The 18,421-nt window shown below is 56.2% G+C and overlaps 1 protein-coding gene across 6 annotated transcripts in view; it reads right to left on the bottom strand.

The window, feature by feature from the left end:
* DUSP12 (dual specificity phosphatase 12) overlaps positions 1-18,421 on the bottom strand; it is a 159,426-nt gene that overhangs the window by 98,078 nt on the left and 42,927 nt on the right. The window contains exon 1 of one of the 6 annotated variants that reach the window (XM_073643015.1): positions 7,911-8,034. The exons of 1 other annotated variant lie outside the window; for it this stretch is intronic. Coding sequence is in view for 1 of the 5 variants with exons in the window: in XM_073643020.1 (XP_073499121.1) it covers positions 7,911-7,954 (44 nt within the window). In the remaining 4 variants the exon portion in view is untranslated. Of the gene's footprint in view, positions 1-7,799; positions 8,035-18,421 lie in introns of those variants that run through there. 4 more of the 6 variants (XM_073643020.1, XM_073643019.1, XM_073643017.1 and 1 more) reach the window with 4 other exon arrangements.

The raw sequence follows: 18,421 nt of genomic DNA, 5'->3' as shown, positions 1-18,421 counted from the left end.
GAATGGGGGAATGCCATTCGATTATGAGACAAATCATACATGCTACAATTTATTTCCTTGGACCAACCTGGTCATATGCACAGCCCCACATACTAACATGAGGACAAGTGTTGTCCATCAAAACGACGAATAGCACTTGTCTGAGTTATACAGTCGGAACCTGTCCCCAAAGTTAGTAGGTATGTGTAACGCCGCCACTAGAAAAGGATACAGTGCAGTCAAGTATGAAACACAGAGCGTGCCCCCCTCTTCCCCTCAGGCATAGCACAGAGCGCCCCCCTCTATCTCTCCTGGCATAGCACAGGGCGCCCTCCTCCCTCTCCCACGGCATAGCACAGAGCACCCCCTCTTCTTCCCCGACATAGCACAGAGCACCCCCTCTTCTTCCCCGGCATAACACAGAGCCCCCTCTCTTCCCCGGCATAACACAGAGCCCCCTCTCTTCCCCGGCATAACACAGAGCCCCCTACCTCTCCCCTGGCATAGCACAGAGCACCCCCCCCCCCTCTGCCCCGGCATAACACAAGCACCCCTTCTCTTTCCCTGCATAGCACATAGCGTCCCTCCCCCCTCCCCCGGCAGAGCACAGAGGACCCCCCCCTTTTCCCCCGGGCATAGCATAGAGCACCCCCCCTCTTCCTCCGGGCATAGAACAGAGCACCCCCTCCTCTTCCCCCGGGTATAGCACAGAGCGCCACCCCCTCTTGCCCCGGGCATAGCACAGAGCGCCCCCCCCTCTTCTCCGACATAGCTCAGAGCGCCACCCCCTCTCCACCGACAGAACGACCCCCCCCTTCCCCCGGGCATAGCACAGAGCACCCCCCTTCTCCCCCAGCATAGCACAGAGCGCTTCCCCCGGGCATAGCACAGAGCGCCCCCCCTCTCCCCCAGCATAGCACAGAGAGCCCCCCCCTCTCCCCCGGGCACAGAACAGAGCGCCCCGCCACCTTTCCCCCGACATAGCACAGAGCGCCCCCCCCTCTTCCCCCGGGCATAGCACAGAGCGCACCGCCACCTTTCCCCCGACATAGCACAGAGCGCCCCCGCCTCTTCCCCCGGGCATAGCACAGAGCGCCCGCCCCCCTCTCTCCCCCCCCCCCCCCGAGATTGCACACAGCGCCCGCCCCCCCCCCCTCTTCCCCCGGGCATAGTGCAGAGCGCTCCCCCCCCTTTTCCCCCGGGCATAGCGCAGAGCGCCCCCCCCCCCCCCCTTCCCCCAGGCATAGCACAGAGTGCCCCTCTCCCCGGGCATAGCACAGAGCGCCACCCCTCTCCTCTTCCCCGGGCATAGCACAGAGCGCCCCCCCCTCGGGCATAGCACAGAGCGCCCCCCCCCTATTCCCAAGGGCAATATCACAGAGCGCCCCCCCCCCTATTCCCAAGGGCATAGCACAGAGCACACCCCCCCCCTCTCCCCCGGGCATAGCACAGAGCTCCCCCCCCCCCCGTCTCCCCCGGGCATAGCACAGAGCTCCCCCCCCCCCATCTTCACCCGGGCATAGCACAGAGCTCCCCCCCCCTCTTCCCCCGGGCATAGCACAGAGCACCCCCCCCCTCTTCCCCTCAGGCATAGCACAGAGCACCCCCCCCCTCTTCCCCTCAGGCATAGCACAGAGCACCCCCCCCCCCTCTTCCCCTCAGGCATAGCACAGAGCACCCCCCCCCCCTCTTCCCCTCAGGCATAGCACAGAGCACCCCCCCCCCCTCTTCCCCTCAGGCATAGCACAGAGCACCCCCCCCCCCTCTTCCCCTCAGGCATAGCACAGAGCACCCCCCCCCCTCTTCCCCTCAGGCATAGCACAGAGCACCCCCCCCCCTCTTCCCCTCAGGCATAGCACAGAGCACCCCCCCCCCCTCTTCCCCCGGGCATAGCACAGAGCACCACCCCCCTCTTCCGCCGGGCATAGCACAGAGCACCACCCCCCTCTTCCGCCGGGCATAGCACAGAGCACCCCCCCCCCCCCTCTTCCCCTCAGGCATAGCACAGAGAACCCCCCCCCCTCTTCCCCTCAGGCATAGCACAGAGAACCCCCCCCCCTCTTCCCCTCAGGCATAGCACAGAGCACTCCCCCTCTTCCCCCGGGCATAGCACAGAGCACCCCCTCCTCTTCACGCCGGGCATAGCACAGAGCACCCCCCTCCTCTTCCCCGGGCATAGCACAGAGCGCCACCCCCCTCCTCTTCCCCGGGCATAGCACAGAGCACCCCCCCCCCCCCTCTTCCCCGGGCATAGCACAGAGCGCCACCCCCCTCCTCTTCCCCGGGCATAGCACAGAGCGCCCCCCCCTCGGGCATAGCACAGAGCGCCCCCCCCTATTCCCAAGGGCATAGCACAGAGCACCCCCCCCCCTCTCCCCCGGGCATAGCACAGAGCGCCCCCCCCCCCCTCTTCCCCGGCCCGGCATAGCACAGAGCGCCACCCCCTCTTCCCCTCAGGCATAGCACAGAGCGCCCCCCATCTCTTCCCCGGCATAGCACAGAGCGCCCCCCCCCCCTTCCCCGGCCCGGCATAGCACAGAGCGCCCCCCCCTCTTCCCCTCAGGTATAGTACAGAGCGCCCCCCATCTCTTCCCCGGCATAGCACAGAGCGCCCCCCATCTCTTCCCCGGCATAGCACAGAGCGCCCCCCATCTCTTCCCCGGCATAGCACAGAGCGCCCCCCCCCCTCTTCCCCGGCCCGGCATAGCACAGAGCACCCCCCCTCTTCCCCTCAGGTATAGCACAGAGCGCCCCCCCCCCTCTTCCCCTCAGGCATAGCACAGAGCGCCCCCCCCCCCTCTTCCCCTCAGGCATAGCACAGAGCGCCCCCCCCCCCTCTTCCCCTCAGGCATAGCACAGAGCGCCCCCCCCCTCTTCCCCGGGCATAGCACAGAGCGCCCCCCCCCCCCATCTCTTCCCCGGGCATAGCACAGAGCGCCCCCCCCCCTCTTCCCCGGCCCGGCAAAGCACAGAGCGCCCCCCCCCCCCTCTTCCCCTCAGGCATAGCGCAGAGCGCCCTCCCCCCCCCCTCTTCCCCTCAGGCATAGCGCAGAGCACCCCCCCCCCCCTCTTCCCCTCAGGCAGAGCGCAGAGCGCCCCCCCCCCCCTCTTCCCCTCAGGCATAGCACAGAGCGCCCCCCCCCCTCTTCCCCTCAGGCATAGCACAGAGCGCCCCCCCCCCCCTTCTTCCCCTCAGGCATAGCACAGAGCGCCTCCCCCCCCTCTTCCCCTCAGGCATAGCACAGAGCGCCCCCCCCCCCCCTTCCCCTCAGGCATAGCACAGAGCACCCCCCCCCTCTTCCCCTCAGGCATAGCACAGAGCACCCCCCCCCTCTTCCCCTCAGGCATAGCACAGAGCACCCACCCCCCCTCTTCCCCTCAGGCATAGCACAGAGCACCCCCCCTCTTCCCCTCAGGTATAGCACAGAGCGCCCCCCATCTCTTCCCCGGCATAGCACAGAGCGCCCCCTATCTCTTCCCCGGCATAGCACAGAGCACCTCCCCCCTCTTCCCCGGCCCGGCATAGCACAGAGCGCCCCCCCCTCTTCCCCTCAGGCATAGCACAGAGCGCCCCCCCCCCTCTTCCCCGGGCATAGCACAGAGCGCCCCCCCACCATCTCTTTCCCGGGCATAGCACAGAGCGCCCCCCCCCCCTCTTCCCCGGCCCGGCATAGCACAGAGCGCCCCCCCCCCCCCTTCCCCTCAGGCATAGCACAGAGCACCCCCCCCCTCTTCCCCTCAGGCATAGCACAGAGCACCCCCCCCCTCTTCCCCTCAGGCATAGCACAGAGCACCCACCCCCCCTCTTCCCCTCAGGCATAGCACAGAGCACCCCCCCTCTTCCCCTCAGGTATAGCACAGAGCGCCCCCCATCTCTTCCCCGGCATAGCACAGAGCGCCCCCTATCTCTTCCCCGGCATAGCACAGAGCACCTCCCCCCTCTTCCCCGGCCCGGCATAGCACAGAGCGCCCCCCCCTCTTCCCCTCAGGCATAGCACAGAGCGCCCCCCCCCCTCTTCCCCGGGCATAGCACAGAGCGCCCCCCCACCATCTCTTTCCCGGGCATAGCACAGAGCGCCCCCCCCCTCTTCCCCGGCCCGGCATAGCACAGAGCGCCCCCCCCCCCTTCCCCTCAGGCATAGCACAGAGCGCCCCCCCCCCCCTCTGGCATAGCACAGAGCGCCCCCCCCCCTCAGGCATAGCACAGAGCGCCCCCCCCCCTCAGGCATAGCACAGAGCACCCCCCCCCCCTCTTCCCCTCAGGCATAGCACAGAGCACCCCCCCCCCTTCTTCCCCTCAGGCATAGCACAGAGCACCCCCCCCTCTTCCCCTCAGGTATAGCACAGAGCGCCCCCCATCTCTTCCCCGGCATAGCACAGAGCGCCCCCCATCTCTTCCCCGGCATAGCACAGAGCGCCCCCCATCTCTTCCCCGGCATAGCACAGAGCGCCCCCCATCTCTTCCCCGGCATAGCACAGAGCGCCCCCCCCCTCTTCCCCGGCATAGCACAGAGCGCCCCCCCCCCTCTTCCCCGGCCCGGCATAGCACAGAGCGCCCCCCCCCCTCTTCCCCGGCCCGGCATAGCACAGAGCGCCCCCCCCTCTTCCCCTCAGGCATAGCACAGAGCACCCCCCCCCCCTCTTCCCCGGGCATAGCACAGAGCGCCCCCCCCCCCATCTCTTTCCCAGGCATAGCACAGAGCGCCCCCCCCCCCCTCTTCCCCGGCCCGGCATAGCACAGAGCGCCCCCCCCCTTCCCCTCAGGCATAGCACAGAGCGCCCCCCCCCCCTCTGGCATAGCATAGAGCGCCCCCCCCCCCTCTTCCCCTCAGGCATAGCACAGAGCGCCCCCCCCCTCTTCCCCTCAGGCATAGCACAGAGCGCCCCCCCCCTCTTCCCCTCAGGCATAGCACAGAGCGCCCCCCCCCTCTTCCCCTCAGGCATAGCACAGAGCGCCCCCCCCCCCCCTCAGGCATAGCACAGAGCGCCCCCCCCCCTCAGGCATAGCACAGAGCGCCCCCCCCCCTCTTCCCCGGCATAGCACAGAGCGCCCCCCCCCCCTCTTCCCCGGCATAGCACAGAGCGCCCCCCCCCCCTCTTCCCCGGCATAGCACAGAGCGCCCCCCCCCCCCTCTTCCCCGGGCATAGCACAGAGCGCCCCCCCCCCCCTCTTCCCCGGGCATAGCACAGAGCGCCCCCCCCCCCTCTTCCCCGGCATAGCACAGAGCGCCCCCCCCCTCTTCCCCGGCCCGGCATAGCACAGAGCGCCCCCCCCTCTTCCCCTCAGGCATAGCACAGAGCGCCCCCCCCCTCTTCCCCGGGCATAGCACAGAGCGCCCCCCCCCCCCATCTCTTTCCCGGGCATAGCACAGAGCGCCCCCCCCCCTCTTCCCCGGCCCGGCATAGCACAGAGCGCCCCCCCCCCCTTCCCCTCAGGCATAGCACAGAGCGCCCCCCCCCCTTCCCCTCAGGCATAGCACAGAGCGCCCCCCCCCCCTCAGGCATAGCACAGAGCGCCCCCCCCCCCTCTTCCCCTCAGGCATAGCACAGAGCACCCCCCCCCCCTCTTCCCCTCAGGCATAGCACAGAGCACCACCCCCCCCCTCTTCCCCTCAGGCATAGCACAGAGCACCACCCCCCCCTCTTCCCCTCAGGTATAGCACAGAGCGCCCCCCCTCTTCCCCTCAGGTATAGCACAGAGCGCCCCCCATCTCTTCCCCGGCATAGCACAGAGCGCCCCCCATCTCTTCCCCGGCATAGCACAGAGCGCCCCCCATCTCTTCCCCGGCATAGCACAGAGCGCCCCCCATCTCTTCCCTGGCATAGCACAGAGCGCCCCCCATCTCTTCCCCGGCATAGCACAGAGCGCCCCCCCCCTCTTCCCCGGCCCGGCATAGCACAGAGCGCCCCCCCCCCCTCTTCCCCGGCCCGGCATAGCACAGAACGCCCCCCCCTCTTCCCCTCAGGCATAGCACAGAGCACCCCCCCCCCCTCTTCCCCGGGCATAGCACAGAGCGCCCCCCCCCCCCCATCTCTTTCCCAGGCATAGCACAGAGCGCCCCCCCCCCCCATCTCTTTCCCAGGCATAGCACAGAGCGCCCCCCCCCCTCTTCCCCGGCCCGGCATAGCACAGAGCGCCCCCCCTTCCCCTCAGGCATAGCACAGAGCGCCCCCCCCCCCTCTGGCATAGCATAGAGCGCCCCCCCCCTCTTCCCCTCAGGCATAGCACAGAGCGCCCCCCCCCTCTTCCCCTCAGGCATAGCACAGAGCGCCCCCCTCCTCTTCCCCTCAGGCATAGCACAGAGCGCCCCCCCCCTCTTCCCCTCAGGCATAGCACAGAGCGCCCCCCCCCTCTTCCCCTCAGGCATAGCACAGAGCGCCCCCCCCCCTCAGGCATAGCACAGAGCGCCCCCCCCCCTCAGGCATAGCACAGAGCGCCCCCCCCCCCTCTTCCCCGGTATAGCACAGAGCGCCCCCCCCCCCCCTCTTCCCCGGCATAGCACAGAGCGCCCCCCCCCCTCTTCCCCGGGCATAGCACAGAGCGCCCCCCCCCCCTCTTCCCCGGGCATAGCACAGAGCGCCCCCCCCCCCCCCTCTTCCCCGGGCATAGCACAGAGCGCCCCCCCCCCCCCTCTTCCCCGGGCATAGCACAGAGCGCCCCCCCCCCCCTCTTCCCCGGGCATAGCACAGAGCGCCCCCCCCCCCTCTTCCCCGGGCATAGCACAGAGCGCCCCCCCCCCCTCTTCCCCGGGCATAGCACAGAGCGCCCCCCCCCCCCCTCTTCCCCGGGCATAGCACAGAGCGCCCCCCCCCCCCCCTCTTCCCCGGGCATAGCACAGAGCGCCCCCCCCCCCCCCTCTTCCCCGGGCATAGCACAGAGCGCCCCCCCCCCCCCCTCTTCCCCGGGCATAGCACAGAGCGCCCCCCCCCCCCCTCTTCCCCGGGCATAGCACAGAGCGCCCCCCCCCCCCCCCCATCTCTTTCCCAGGCATAGCACAGAGCGCCCCCCCCCCCTCTTCCCCGGCCCGGCATAGCACAGAGCGCCCCCCCCCCTTCCCCTCAGGCATAGCACAGAGCGCCCCCCCCCCCCTCTGGCATAGCATAGAGCGCCCCCCCCCCCCCCTCTTCCCCTCAGGCATAGCACAGAGCGCCCCCCCCCTCTTCCCCTCAGACATAGCACAGAGCGCCCCCCCCCCCCCCTTCCCCTCAGACATAGCACAGAGCGCCCCCCCCCCCCCACAGGCATAGCACAGAGCGCCCCCCCCCCCCCACAGGCATAGCACAGAGCGCCCCCCCCCCCTCAGGCATAGCACAGAGCGCCCCCCCCCCTCAGGCATAGCACAGAGCGCCCCCCCCCCCTCAGGCATAGCACAGAGCGCCCCCCCCCCCTCTTCCCCGGGCATAGCACAGAGCGCCCCCCCCCCTCTTCCCCGGGCATAGCACAGAGCACCCCCCCTTCCCTCTTTCCCGGCATAGCACAGAGCGCCCCCCCCCCCCCCTTCCCCGGCATAGCACAGAGCACCCCCCCTTCCCTCTTTCCCGGCATAGCACAGAGCGCCCCCCCCCCCCCCCTTCCCCGGCATAGCACAGAGCGCCCCCCCCCCCCCCCCCTTCCCCGGCATAGCACAGAGCGCCCCCCCCCCCCCCCTCTTCCCCGGCATAGCACAGGGGGCGCCATTGGAATATGGTAATGAAAAAAAATGTTTCCGAGATGCAGAAGCCGTGCGGAGTCGTGTGACTAGAGCGGTGCCAGTGCCGCGTACAGTAGAACAGAGGCTGCCCAGTAACCCCAGGCGCATCCTCTCTGGGCACATACACACCGTGTGCACCGCACCCCAGGAGCCATGTGCCGCACATCACGGCGCTAACTGATGCAGTTCTGTCACTGATCCCCGTGTGACTCACCCTGCAGGACAGCGACACTAGCTTACCTCACATGTCCACCACCAGCGCGGAGAGATGATGTCAGAATCATGTGATCAGCCACGTGTGTGGGAGGAGATGCGGATGCACTTCTGAATGTGTGACAACGTCTGATTAGCCGGCAATAGGGTTGTGGTGTTAGTGCGCATGTCAGCCAAGTTCAACACAGCCAGAGCTGAATGAGGTCTCTTTCACATGTCAGTGTGTCCCTACAAGTGGTGACAGTTTCCACATGTACTGAAGACACTGACACACGCAGACCCATTCAAATCTATGGGTCTGCGCACATGTCGGCCCTTGTGCGCCACACGCTGACATGTCCGTTTTTTCCCCGCTGCACGGTCCGCAAAATGTCCCAAGCTGTCATCAGTGAGACATTTACCGGCACCTTGGAATCGGATACAGTTAGCGCTTTTCTCAAGCGCCGGGTGTTAAACACTGCTTTCATCATTGTCCCTTGCCGGCACTCCGATCAGCACCAGCAGGGACAATGTTGAGAGTAGTGGCGCCTGCTCCCTCAGTGTCCATGTGTAAAAATAAGAGTAAAATAATAAAATCCTTATACTCACCTGTCTTAGGTGCCCCTCGCTGTAATCCTCTGATCTCTGATCGCTGACGCTGAGGAGCAGGGGAGAATGAGCCGCTGCAGCGAGTGGGCCCCGGACCTGCTCTGAGCTCAAGAGCGGTGACTTGTCACTCAGTGAGCTCCGCTCACTGAAGGGCCCTGCTCGCTGCAGCGGCTCATTCGACAGGTTGCCTCCACGTGGGTTAGTGACAAGAGATTACCGGAGGCGCCCCCATGGATAATGATAGAAACTCCACTGTAAGTTTAGTGGAAACCTGATGAAGGCTCCTTGAGAGCAGAAACGCATTGTGCCTTTATATGCTGTTATATGTCAACCACTCATCCCTTGAGTGGTTTTTAATTCAAATTACATTTTTATATCTTGAATCTATGCGCTTTTGAGCAGTCACCTGCGAGCCTATTGGAACGTTTCCACTAAACTTACAGTGGATTCTCTATCATTATCCACGAGAGCGCCTCCGGTAATCTCTTGTCACAATTTTGTGTGCAAGTAAAGGCTTTTTTCTGCCCACTCTTCCATAAAGGCCACCTCTATGGAGTGTACGGCTTATTGTGGTCATATGGACAGATACTCAAGTCTCTGCTTGGGAACTCTGCAGCTCCTTCAGGGTTTTCTTTTTTCTGTGCTGCCTCTCTGATTAATGCCCTCCTTGCCCGGGCTGAAAGTTTTGGTGGGCAGCCCTCTCTTGGCTGGTTTGTTGTGGTACCATGTTCTTTCCATTTGATGATAATGAATTTGATGATGCTCCGGGGGATCAATGGTGTTGCAGCCAGGGCTGTGGATTCGGAGTCGCGGAGTCGGTGTCCATTTTGGTGCAGTCGGAGTTGGAGTTGGTATAAAATGGACAGCCTCTGTGGCCTTTCAGCAAAGGTGTGTATATACTGACAGACCGTGTGACACTTAGATTGCACACAGGTGGACTTTCACTAAGCATGTGACTTATGAAGGTAATTGCTTGCACCAGAGATTTTTAGGGGCTTCATAGAAAAATGGTTGAATATACAGTACAGACCAAAAGTTTGGACACACCTTCTCATTTAAAGATTTTTCTGTATTTTCATGACTATGAAAATTGTACATTCACACTGAAGGCATCAAAACTATGAATTACCACATGTGGAATTATATACTTAACAAAAAAGTGTGAAACAACTGAACATATGTCTTATATTCTAGGTTCTTCACAGTGGCCACCTTTTGCTTTGATGACTGCTTTGCATACTCTTGGCATTCTCTTGATGATCTTATAGAGGTAGTCACCGAAAATGGTCTTCCAACAATCTTGAAGGAGTTCCCAGAGATTCTTAGCACTTGTTGGCCCTTTTGCCTTCACTCTGCGGTCCAGCTCACCCCAAACCATCTCGATTGTGTTCAGGTCTGGTGACTGTGGAGGCCAGGTCATCTTGCGTAGCCCCCCATCACTCTCCTTCTTGGTCAAATAGCCCTTACACAGCCTGGAGGTGAGTTTGGGGTCATTGTCCTGTTGAAAAATAAAATATGGTCCAACTAAACGCAAACCAGATGGAATAGCATGCCGCTGCAAGATGCTGTGGTAGCCATGCTGGTTCAGTATGCCTTCAATTTTGAATAAATCCCCAACAGTGTCACCAGCAAAGCCCCCCCACACCATCACACCTCCTCCTCCATGCGTCACGGTGGGAACCAGGCATGTAGAGTCCATCCGTTCACCTTTTCTGCATCACACAAAGACACGGTGGTTGGAACCAAAGATCTCAAATTTGGACTCATCAGACCAAAGCACAGATTTCCACTGGTCTAATGTCCATTCCTTGTGTTCTTTAGCCCAAACAAGTCTCTTCTGCTTGTTGCTTGTCCTTAGCAGTGGTTTCCTAGCATCTATTTTACCATGAAGGCCTGCTGCACAAAGTCTCCTCTTAACAGTTGTTGGAGAGATGTGTCTGCTGCTAGAACTCTGTGTGGCATTGACCTGGTCTCTAATCTGAGCAGCTGTTAACCTGCGATTTCTGAGGCTGGTGACTCGGATAAACTTATCCTCAGAAGCAGAGGTGACTCTTGGTCTTCCTTTCCTGGGGCGGTCCTCATGTGAGTCAGTTTCTTTGTAGCGCTTGATGGCTTTTGCAACTGCACTTGGGGACACTTTCAAAGTTTTCCCAATTTTTCGCACTGACTGACCTTCATTTCTTAAAGTAATGACGGCCATTCGTTTTTCTTTACTTAGCGGCTTTTTTCTTCCATAATACAAATTCTAACAGTCTATTCAGTAAGACTATCAGCTGTGTATCCACCAGACCAGACTTCTGCACAACACAACTGATGGTCCCAACCCTATTTATAAGGCAAGAAATCCCACTTATTAAACCTGACAGAGCACACCTGTGAAGTGAAGACCATTTCCGGTGACTACCTCTTGAAGCTCATCAAGAGAATGCCAAGAGTGTGCAAAGCAGTCATCAAAGCAAAAGGTGGCTACTTTGAAGAACCTAGAATATAAGACATATTTTCAGTTGTTTCACACTTTTTTGTTAAGTATATAATCCCACATGTGATAATTCATAGTTTTGATGCCTTCAGTGTGAATGTACAATTTTCAGTCATGAAAATACAGAAAAATCTTTAAATGAGAAGGTGTGTCCAAACTTTTGGTCTGTACTGTATATAAACATGCTAATTTTTAGTTATTTAATCCCATAAATTTAATTTATGCCTACATTTTTTTCACTTCACCAACTTAGACTATTTAGTGCTGATGTATCACACACAAATTGGATTACAAAAATATTCAAACGCAGGTTGTAATTAGTGTTGAGCGAGCATGCTCGACACTGCTCGTTACTTGCTCGAGCATCAGGCTACTCGGGATGTTCGGCGAGCACCGAGCATTTACGGGTTACACAGGCTGGAGCTCGGGTCTCCGCCCTGCATGTTTGGCGCTCTTTACAGAGCCAATGAACATGCAGGGATTGCCAGCCAGTCACTAATGCCGCAGCCATGTTGTTTGTGGGCATTACAGTGATTGGCTGGCCGCAGAGCGTCACCTCGAGTATTTAAAACCGGGCGCCGCCATCTTGGACACAGTCGCTCCGGATCAGCCAGTGTAGGGTCAGTGCTGCTGAGTTAGGGAGAGATATATAGTGCAAAATAGGTAGCGTGCGGTCTCTAAAGGCCTGTAATAGTGTCTCCCTGACTGGTCAGACACCAATATATCTGTTTAAAAGAGTCTGGTGTACGCCACATAACTATAACTGTGGTTTTGCAGTTCCATGGGTCAAATCTCTGTATCATCCTGTTTTTGGATTTTTTGCCGTAAAAAAAACTGTAATAGTGTCTCCCTGACTGGTCAGACACCAATATATCTGTTTAAAAGAGTCTGGCGTAGGCCAGAAAAATAGAACTGTGGTTTTGCAGTTCCACGGGTCACATCTCTGTATTATCCTGCTTTTGGCATTTTTTTGCCATAAAAAAAAACTGTAATAGTGTCTCCCTGACTGGTCAGACACCAATATATCTGTTTAAAAGAGTCTGGTGTACGCCACATAACTATAACTGTGGTTTTGCAGTTCCACTGGTCAAATCTCTGTATTATCCTGTTTTTGGCATTTTTTGCCGTAAAAAAAACTGTAATAGTGTCTCCCTGACTGGTCAGACACCAATATATCTGTTTAAAAGAGTCTGGTGTACGCCACATAACTATAACTGTGGTTTTGCAGTTCCATGGGTCAAATCTCTGTATCATCCTGTTTTTGGATTTTTTGCCGTAAAAAAAACTGTAATAGTGTCTCCCTGACTGGTCAGACACCAATATATCTGTTTAAAAGAGTCTGGCGTAGGCCAGAAAAATAGAACTGTGGTTTTGCAGTTCCACGGGTCACATCTCTGTATTATCCTGTTTTTGGCATTTTTTTGCCGTAAAAAAAAACTGTAATAGTGTCTCCCTGACTGGTCAGACACCAATATATCTGTTTAAAAGAGTCTGGTGTACGCCACATAACTATAACTGTGGTTTTGCAGTTCCATGGGTCAAATCTCTGTATCATCCTGTTTTTGGATTTTTTGCCGTAAAAAAAAAACTGTGATAGTGTCTCCCTGACTGGTCAGACACCAATATATCTGTTTAAAAGAGTCTGGCGTAGGCCAGAAAAATAGAACTGTGGTTTTGCAGTTCCACTGGTCACATCTCTGTATTATCCTGTTTTTGGCATTTTTTGCCATAAAAAAAAAATTGTAATAGTGTCTCCCTGACTGGTCAGACACCAATATATCTGTTTAAAAGAGTCTGGTGTATGCCACATAACTATAACTGTGGTTTTGCAGTTCCACGGGTCAAATCTCTGTATTATCCTGTTTTTGGCATTTTTTTCCGTAAAAAAAACTGTAATAGTGTCTCCCTGACTGGTCAGACACCAATATATCTGTTTAAAAGAGTCTGGTGTAGGCCAGAAAAATAGAACTGTGATTTTGCAGTTCCACTTGTCAAATCTCTGTATTATCCTGTTTTGGGCATTTTTTGCCGTATAAAAAACTGTAATAGTGTCTCCCTGACTGGTCAAACACCAATATATCTGTTTAAAAGAGTCTGGTGTATGCCACATAACTATAACTGTGGTTTTGCAGTTCCACGGGTCAAATCTCTGTATTATCCTGTTTTTGGCATTTTTTGCCGTAAAAAAACTGTAACAGTGTCTCCCTGACTGGTCAGACACCAATATATCTGTTTAAAAGAGTCTTGTGTAGGCCAGAAAAATAGAACTGTGGTTTTGCAGTTCCACGGGTCAAATCTCTGTATTATCGTGTTTTTGGCATTTTTTGCCGTAAAAAAAACCTGTAATAGTGTCTCCCTGACTGGTCAGACACCAATATATCTGTTTAAAAGAGTCTGGTGTAGGCCAGACAAATAGAACTGTGGTTTTGCAGTTCCACGGGTCAAATCTCTGTATTATCCTGTTTAAGGCATTTTTTGCCGTAAAAAAAACTGTAATAGTGTCTCCCTGACTGGTCAGACACCAATATATCTGTTTAAAAGAGTCCTGTGTAGGTCAGACAAATAGAACGGTGGTTTTCCTCTTCCACGGTTCTAGTCTCCTTTTTATTACACTTTTTCCATTGACAGTGCGAGTGTAAGCTATTTTACTTCATTTGCAATATGCAAGGCGCATGGCAAGGGACGTGGAACTGGACGTTCTGGTGATGGTGCATGTAGAGGACAGAGCCATGGCCAAGGTGAAAATGTGCCACAACCAACAGCCACATCTTCTCGCTCCCACTTTTTGACCGAATTACTAGGGAAGCACACCACAACACCAGTATTGCGAACTGATCAGTGTGAACAGGTTATTAATTGGATAGCAGATAATACTTCCAGTTACCTGGGCACCACCACCTCCGGTCTGTCTTCCACACGGTCAAGTTTTTGTAGCCATGAGTCTCGACCGCATACTCATCCTCACCCTGATGCTCCTTCCTCCCACCATGCCGAGTGTCGTCAGACAGCAACTGATCCCACACTTGGACACTCTGAAGAGCTGTTCACTGGTCCATTTTGATATTTGTGCTCTTTGCTTTCTCCGCTTGAAGTGGTGGAAGAGGAGATCCCATGTTGCGATGCCCAAATATTTGAACAGCCATGGCCAGAGGAAGTCGACGCTGGCAATTTGTCACAAGAGGTGGACGATGACGAGACACAATTGCCACGAAGTGAGGAGGAGAATCATGGTGCGCAAGTGGAAGAGGAGGAGGTGGTGGATGATCTTGTAACTGACCCAACGTGGCAGGAGGACATGCAGAGCGAGGCCAGCAGCACACAGGGGGAGGGAGGCAGAGTACCCCAACAGGCAGGAAGAAGCAGTGTGGTGGCTGCACACAGAAGGCGGGCAACAGTTCCCCGTAATACCAACACGAGGGACGTTACCAGTACAACTGGTAGGTCTTCCAGAGTCTGGAATTTTTTTAAAGACTCTGCTGATAACCCCAAAAAGGCCATTTGTACCACCTGCCATGCCAGCATCAGCAGGGGTGACAAAACTACCAGCCTGACCACCACCAGCCTGATCAGGCACATGGCAGCAAAGCACCCGACTTTGTGGGGCGAAACCCAGGGTCCACGACCCGTGTCAGCGGGTGTCACCACTGCTTCTTCCGCTGTTGTACGTGTAATAGAACCCCCTCTTGTATGTGCAAGGCAATCCCCTGTCCATACTGCATGCAAAGATGCCCCCTCCTCTCAGTGTTCACTTGTTATGGCAGTTTCTCAAGAAACAGCATCAACGTCCACGTCCCACCGCAGCGTTCAAATGTCCATATCCCAGAGCTTTGAACGAAAGCACAAATTCGCAGCCAACGCCCCACAGGCCACAGTCCTAAATTCGCACATTTCACGACTGCTTGTGTTGGAAATGCTGCCTTTTAGGCTGGTGGAGACGGAATCCTTCCGCAACCTTATGGTGGTGGCCGTCCCTCGGTACTCGGTCCCCAGACGACACTATTTAAACCGGTGTGCCATCCCCGCACTACACAAGCACGTGTCCTAAAACATCTGCCGTGCCCTCAACAACGCAGTTACTGGGAGAGTCCACCTGACAACAGACACGTGGACAAGTGCTTGTGGCCAGGGACGGTACATCTCCCTGACGGCACACTGGGTAAACATAGTGGAAGCCGGGACCCAGTTGGACCTTGGGACGGAACACATCCTCCCCACACCGAGGATTGCGGGCACTATGTCAGTCAGAGTTGCCCCCACAGTGTACAGCTCCTCCTCCTCATGTTCAGCCTCCATCTCAGATATCACCACATCAGTTACAAGCTGGAAGCACTGCAGTACTGCCCCAGCCAAGCGGCAACAGGCTGTGTTGAAACTCATAAGCTTAGGTGATAAACCTCACACTGCTTGTGAGTTGTGGACAGCTGTGAAAGAGCAGGCAGATCTGTGGCTGAGACCGCTGAACCTACATCCAAGCATGGTAGTGTGTGACAATGGCCGTAACCTGGTGGGGGCTCTGAGGCGAGGCGAGATCACAAGCGTACCATGCCTGGCTCATATGCTTAACCTCGTGGTTCAGCGGTTTCTTAAATCGTACCCCGAGTTGCCAGATCTGCTCGTCAAAGTACGCCGCCTGTCAGCTCATTTTCAGAAGTCTACTACAGTTTCCGCCGCCCTTGCTGTGTTGCAGCAGCGTTTGCAGCTTCCGGCACACCAACTGGTGTGTGATTTCCCCACACGTTGGAACTCTACCCTCCACATGTTGCAAAGGATTTGTGAGCAGAAGAGAGCAGTTGTGGAGTACCAGCTGCAACAAGGCCGTCGATATTCAGGTCAGACTCCACACATAGGACCTCAGGAGTGGACCTGGATGTCTGACATATGTACCATCCTGACAGACTTTGAGGAGTCCACCAAGATGGTGAGTGGCGATGACGCCATCATTAGCGTAAGCATCCCACTTGTCTGTATTTACAACGCTCTCTGCAAAGAATTAAAGAGGAGGCATTGCAGCCAGAGTATGGATCAAGAACCCATAATGGGTGATTACACACAGCCCAGCCTCATCTCATCCCAACGTGCATTGGGGGACAATGAGGGAGAGGAGGAGGAGGAGGAAGAACAGGAGCTGGTATCATGCGCTGTATATGGTAGTACCTGTACAACTGTCATATAGTTGGTTCAGCGTGGGTGGCCTGAGGACAGGGAGGAGGAGGAGGAGGAGAGCATGGTCAGTCGTCATCTTGGTGAGGACACGAAAGTCTTGCCCGTTACCAGTCTGGCACGCATGGCTGACTTTATGTTACGCTGCCTTAACCGTGACCCTCGCGTTGCCAAAATGTTGGGTGACAATCATTACTGGTTGGTGACTCTTTTAGACCCCCCTACAAGTAGAACTTTCACTCTCTTATTCCTGAGGTGGAGAGGTCTACAAAAATGGGGCAGTACCAGAAGGCCCTTGCTGCAGAACTGCTAAAAAAATTCCCATCTGAACACTCTAGCGGCAGAGGTCACAGTTCGTTGACCAACCAAGGCGTACAGGCAAAAGAGACGCAACTCCAATCCAGCAGAGGCAGGGGAACACTGTCAACATTCTGGGACAGTTTTCTGAGACCCGCCCAGCTTACAGGCCCTGAGGCGCGGGGTACTCTCACAAGGAGTGGAAAGTTTCAAAAGATGGTGAGGGAGTACCTTGCCGACCGTACCAGCATCCTCCGTGATTCCTCTGTGCCTTTTAATTATTGGGTATCCAAGCTGGACACTTGGAATGAACTCGCTCTGTACGCCTTGGAGGTCCTGGCCTGCCCTGCCGCTAGCGTGTTATCGGAGCATGTTTTTAGTGCCGCTGGGGGAATTATAACTGATAAGCGCACTCGCCTGTCAACTGACAATGCTGACAAGCTGACCCTTATCAAAATGAACAAGGGCTGGATTGGGCCAGACTTTTCATCACCACCATGACAGCAGAGTAACATAAAGTCAAATCCACTGTGTTATTTCGTGAGGTGTATTCCCATGCACCGCTTCACACCCACACATGGGTATACGTTTCCTCAATTTGGCATTTTTTTTGCTCTTCTCCTTATCCTCAGCCTCCACCACCACTATACCACCAGGGTGACCGTGGTCTGTGTTGCCAGCATTGCAAGTTCCTCCGTCCTAATTTTTGGCAGCTTTTGCTTGGAAGGCATACCCACTCCCCAATAATGGAATAATGTTTTTAATATGCTGTACTGCATGGCTCTTATAAGGGGCATTAAAACTGTCTTGTTAAACCACTCTGACCTCCACGTCCCTTCAAAGGGGCATTTAAACAGTCTTGTTAAGCTATTGCAACCTCCACGTCTCTTCCAAGGGGCATTAAAACCGTCTTGTTAAGCTGATGTGACCTCCACCACTTTTCCAAGGGGCATTAAAACCGTCTTGTTAAGCTACTGTGACCTCCACTTCTCTTCCAAGGGGCATTTAAACCATCTTGTTAAGCTACGGCAACCTCCACGTCTCTTCAAAGGGGCATTAAAACCGTCTTTTTAAGCTACTGCGACCTCCACCACTTCTCCAAGGGGCATTAAAACCATCTTGTTAAACCACTCTGACCTCCACGTCTCTTCCAAGGGGCATTAAAACCATCTTGTTAAGCTACTGCGACCTCCACCACTTCTCCAAGGGGCATTAAAATCGTCTTGTTAAGCTACTGTAACCTCCACCACTCTTCCAAGGGGCATTTAAACTGTCTTGTTAAGCTACTGCAACCTCCACATCTCTTCCAAGGGGCATTAAAACAGTCTTGTTAAGCTAATGCGACCTCCACCACTTTTCCAAGGTGCATTAAAACCGTCTTGTTAAGCTACTGCGACCTCCACCACTTTTCCAAGGGGCATTAAAGCTGTCTTGTTAAGCTACTGCGACCTCCACCACTTTTCCAAGGGGCATTAAAGCTGTCTTGTTAAGCTACTGTGACCTCCACCACTCTTCCAAGGGGCATTAAAACTGTCTTGTTAAGCTACTGCGACCTCCACGCTCTTCCAAGGGGCATTAAAACCGTCTTGTTAAGCTAATGCGACCTACACCACTTTTCCCAGGGGCATTGATATTGTCTTTTTATTCCACTGCGACCTTCACGTCTCTTCCAAGGGGCATTAAAACCGTCTTGTTAAGCTAATGCGACCTCCACCACATTTCCCAGGGGCATTGATATTGTCTTTTCATTCCACTGCGAACTCCACCATTCTTCCAACGGGCATTGCATTTCCTCCTAATTTTAGTCAGCTTTTGCTTTTCAATGCATAGGCGAACACTAAGGGAGACCCACTCCCAATAATGGGTAGAAGGTTTTTAGTATGCTGTAATCCACGTCTGTTTCAAGGGGCATTGCAGTTCCTCATAATTTTTGGAAAGCCTTCCATTCACTGCTTACGCCAACAGTGCACAGGAGACCCAGTTGCTATAAATGGAAAAAACGGTTTAGTTAAGG

Source organism: Phyllobates terribilis, unplaced genomic scaffold (assembly GCF_046119375.1).
Source record: "Phyllobates terribilis strain yellow unplaced genomic scaffold, ASM4611937v1 Scaffold_8__6_contigs__length_399053987, whole genome shotgun sequence".
NCBI lineage: Eukaryota > Metazoa > Chordata > Amphibia > Anura > Dendrobatidae > Phyllobates > Phyllobates terribilis.
Note: the sequence above shows the minus strand (reverse complement) of the source record. Positions and strands in the feature narration are given on the sequence as shown.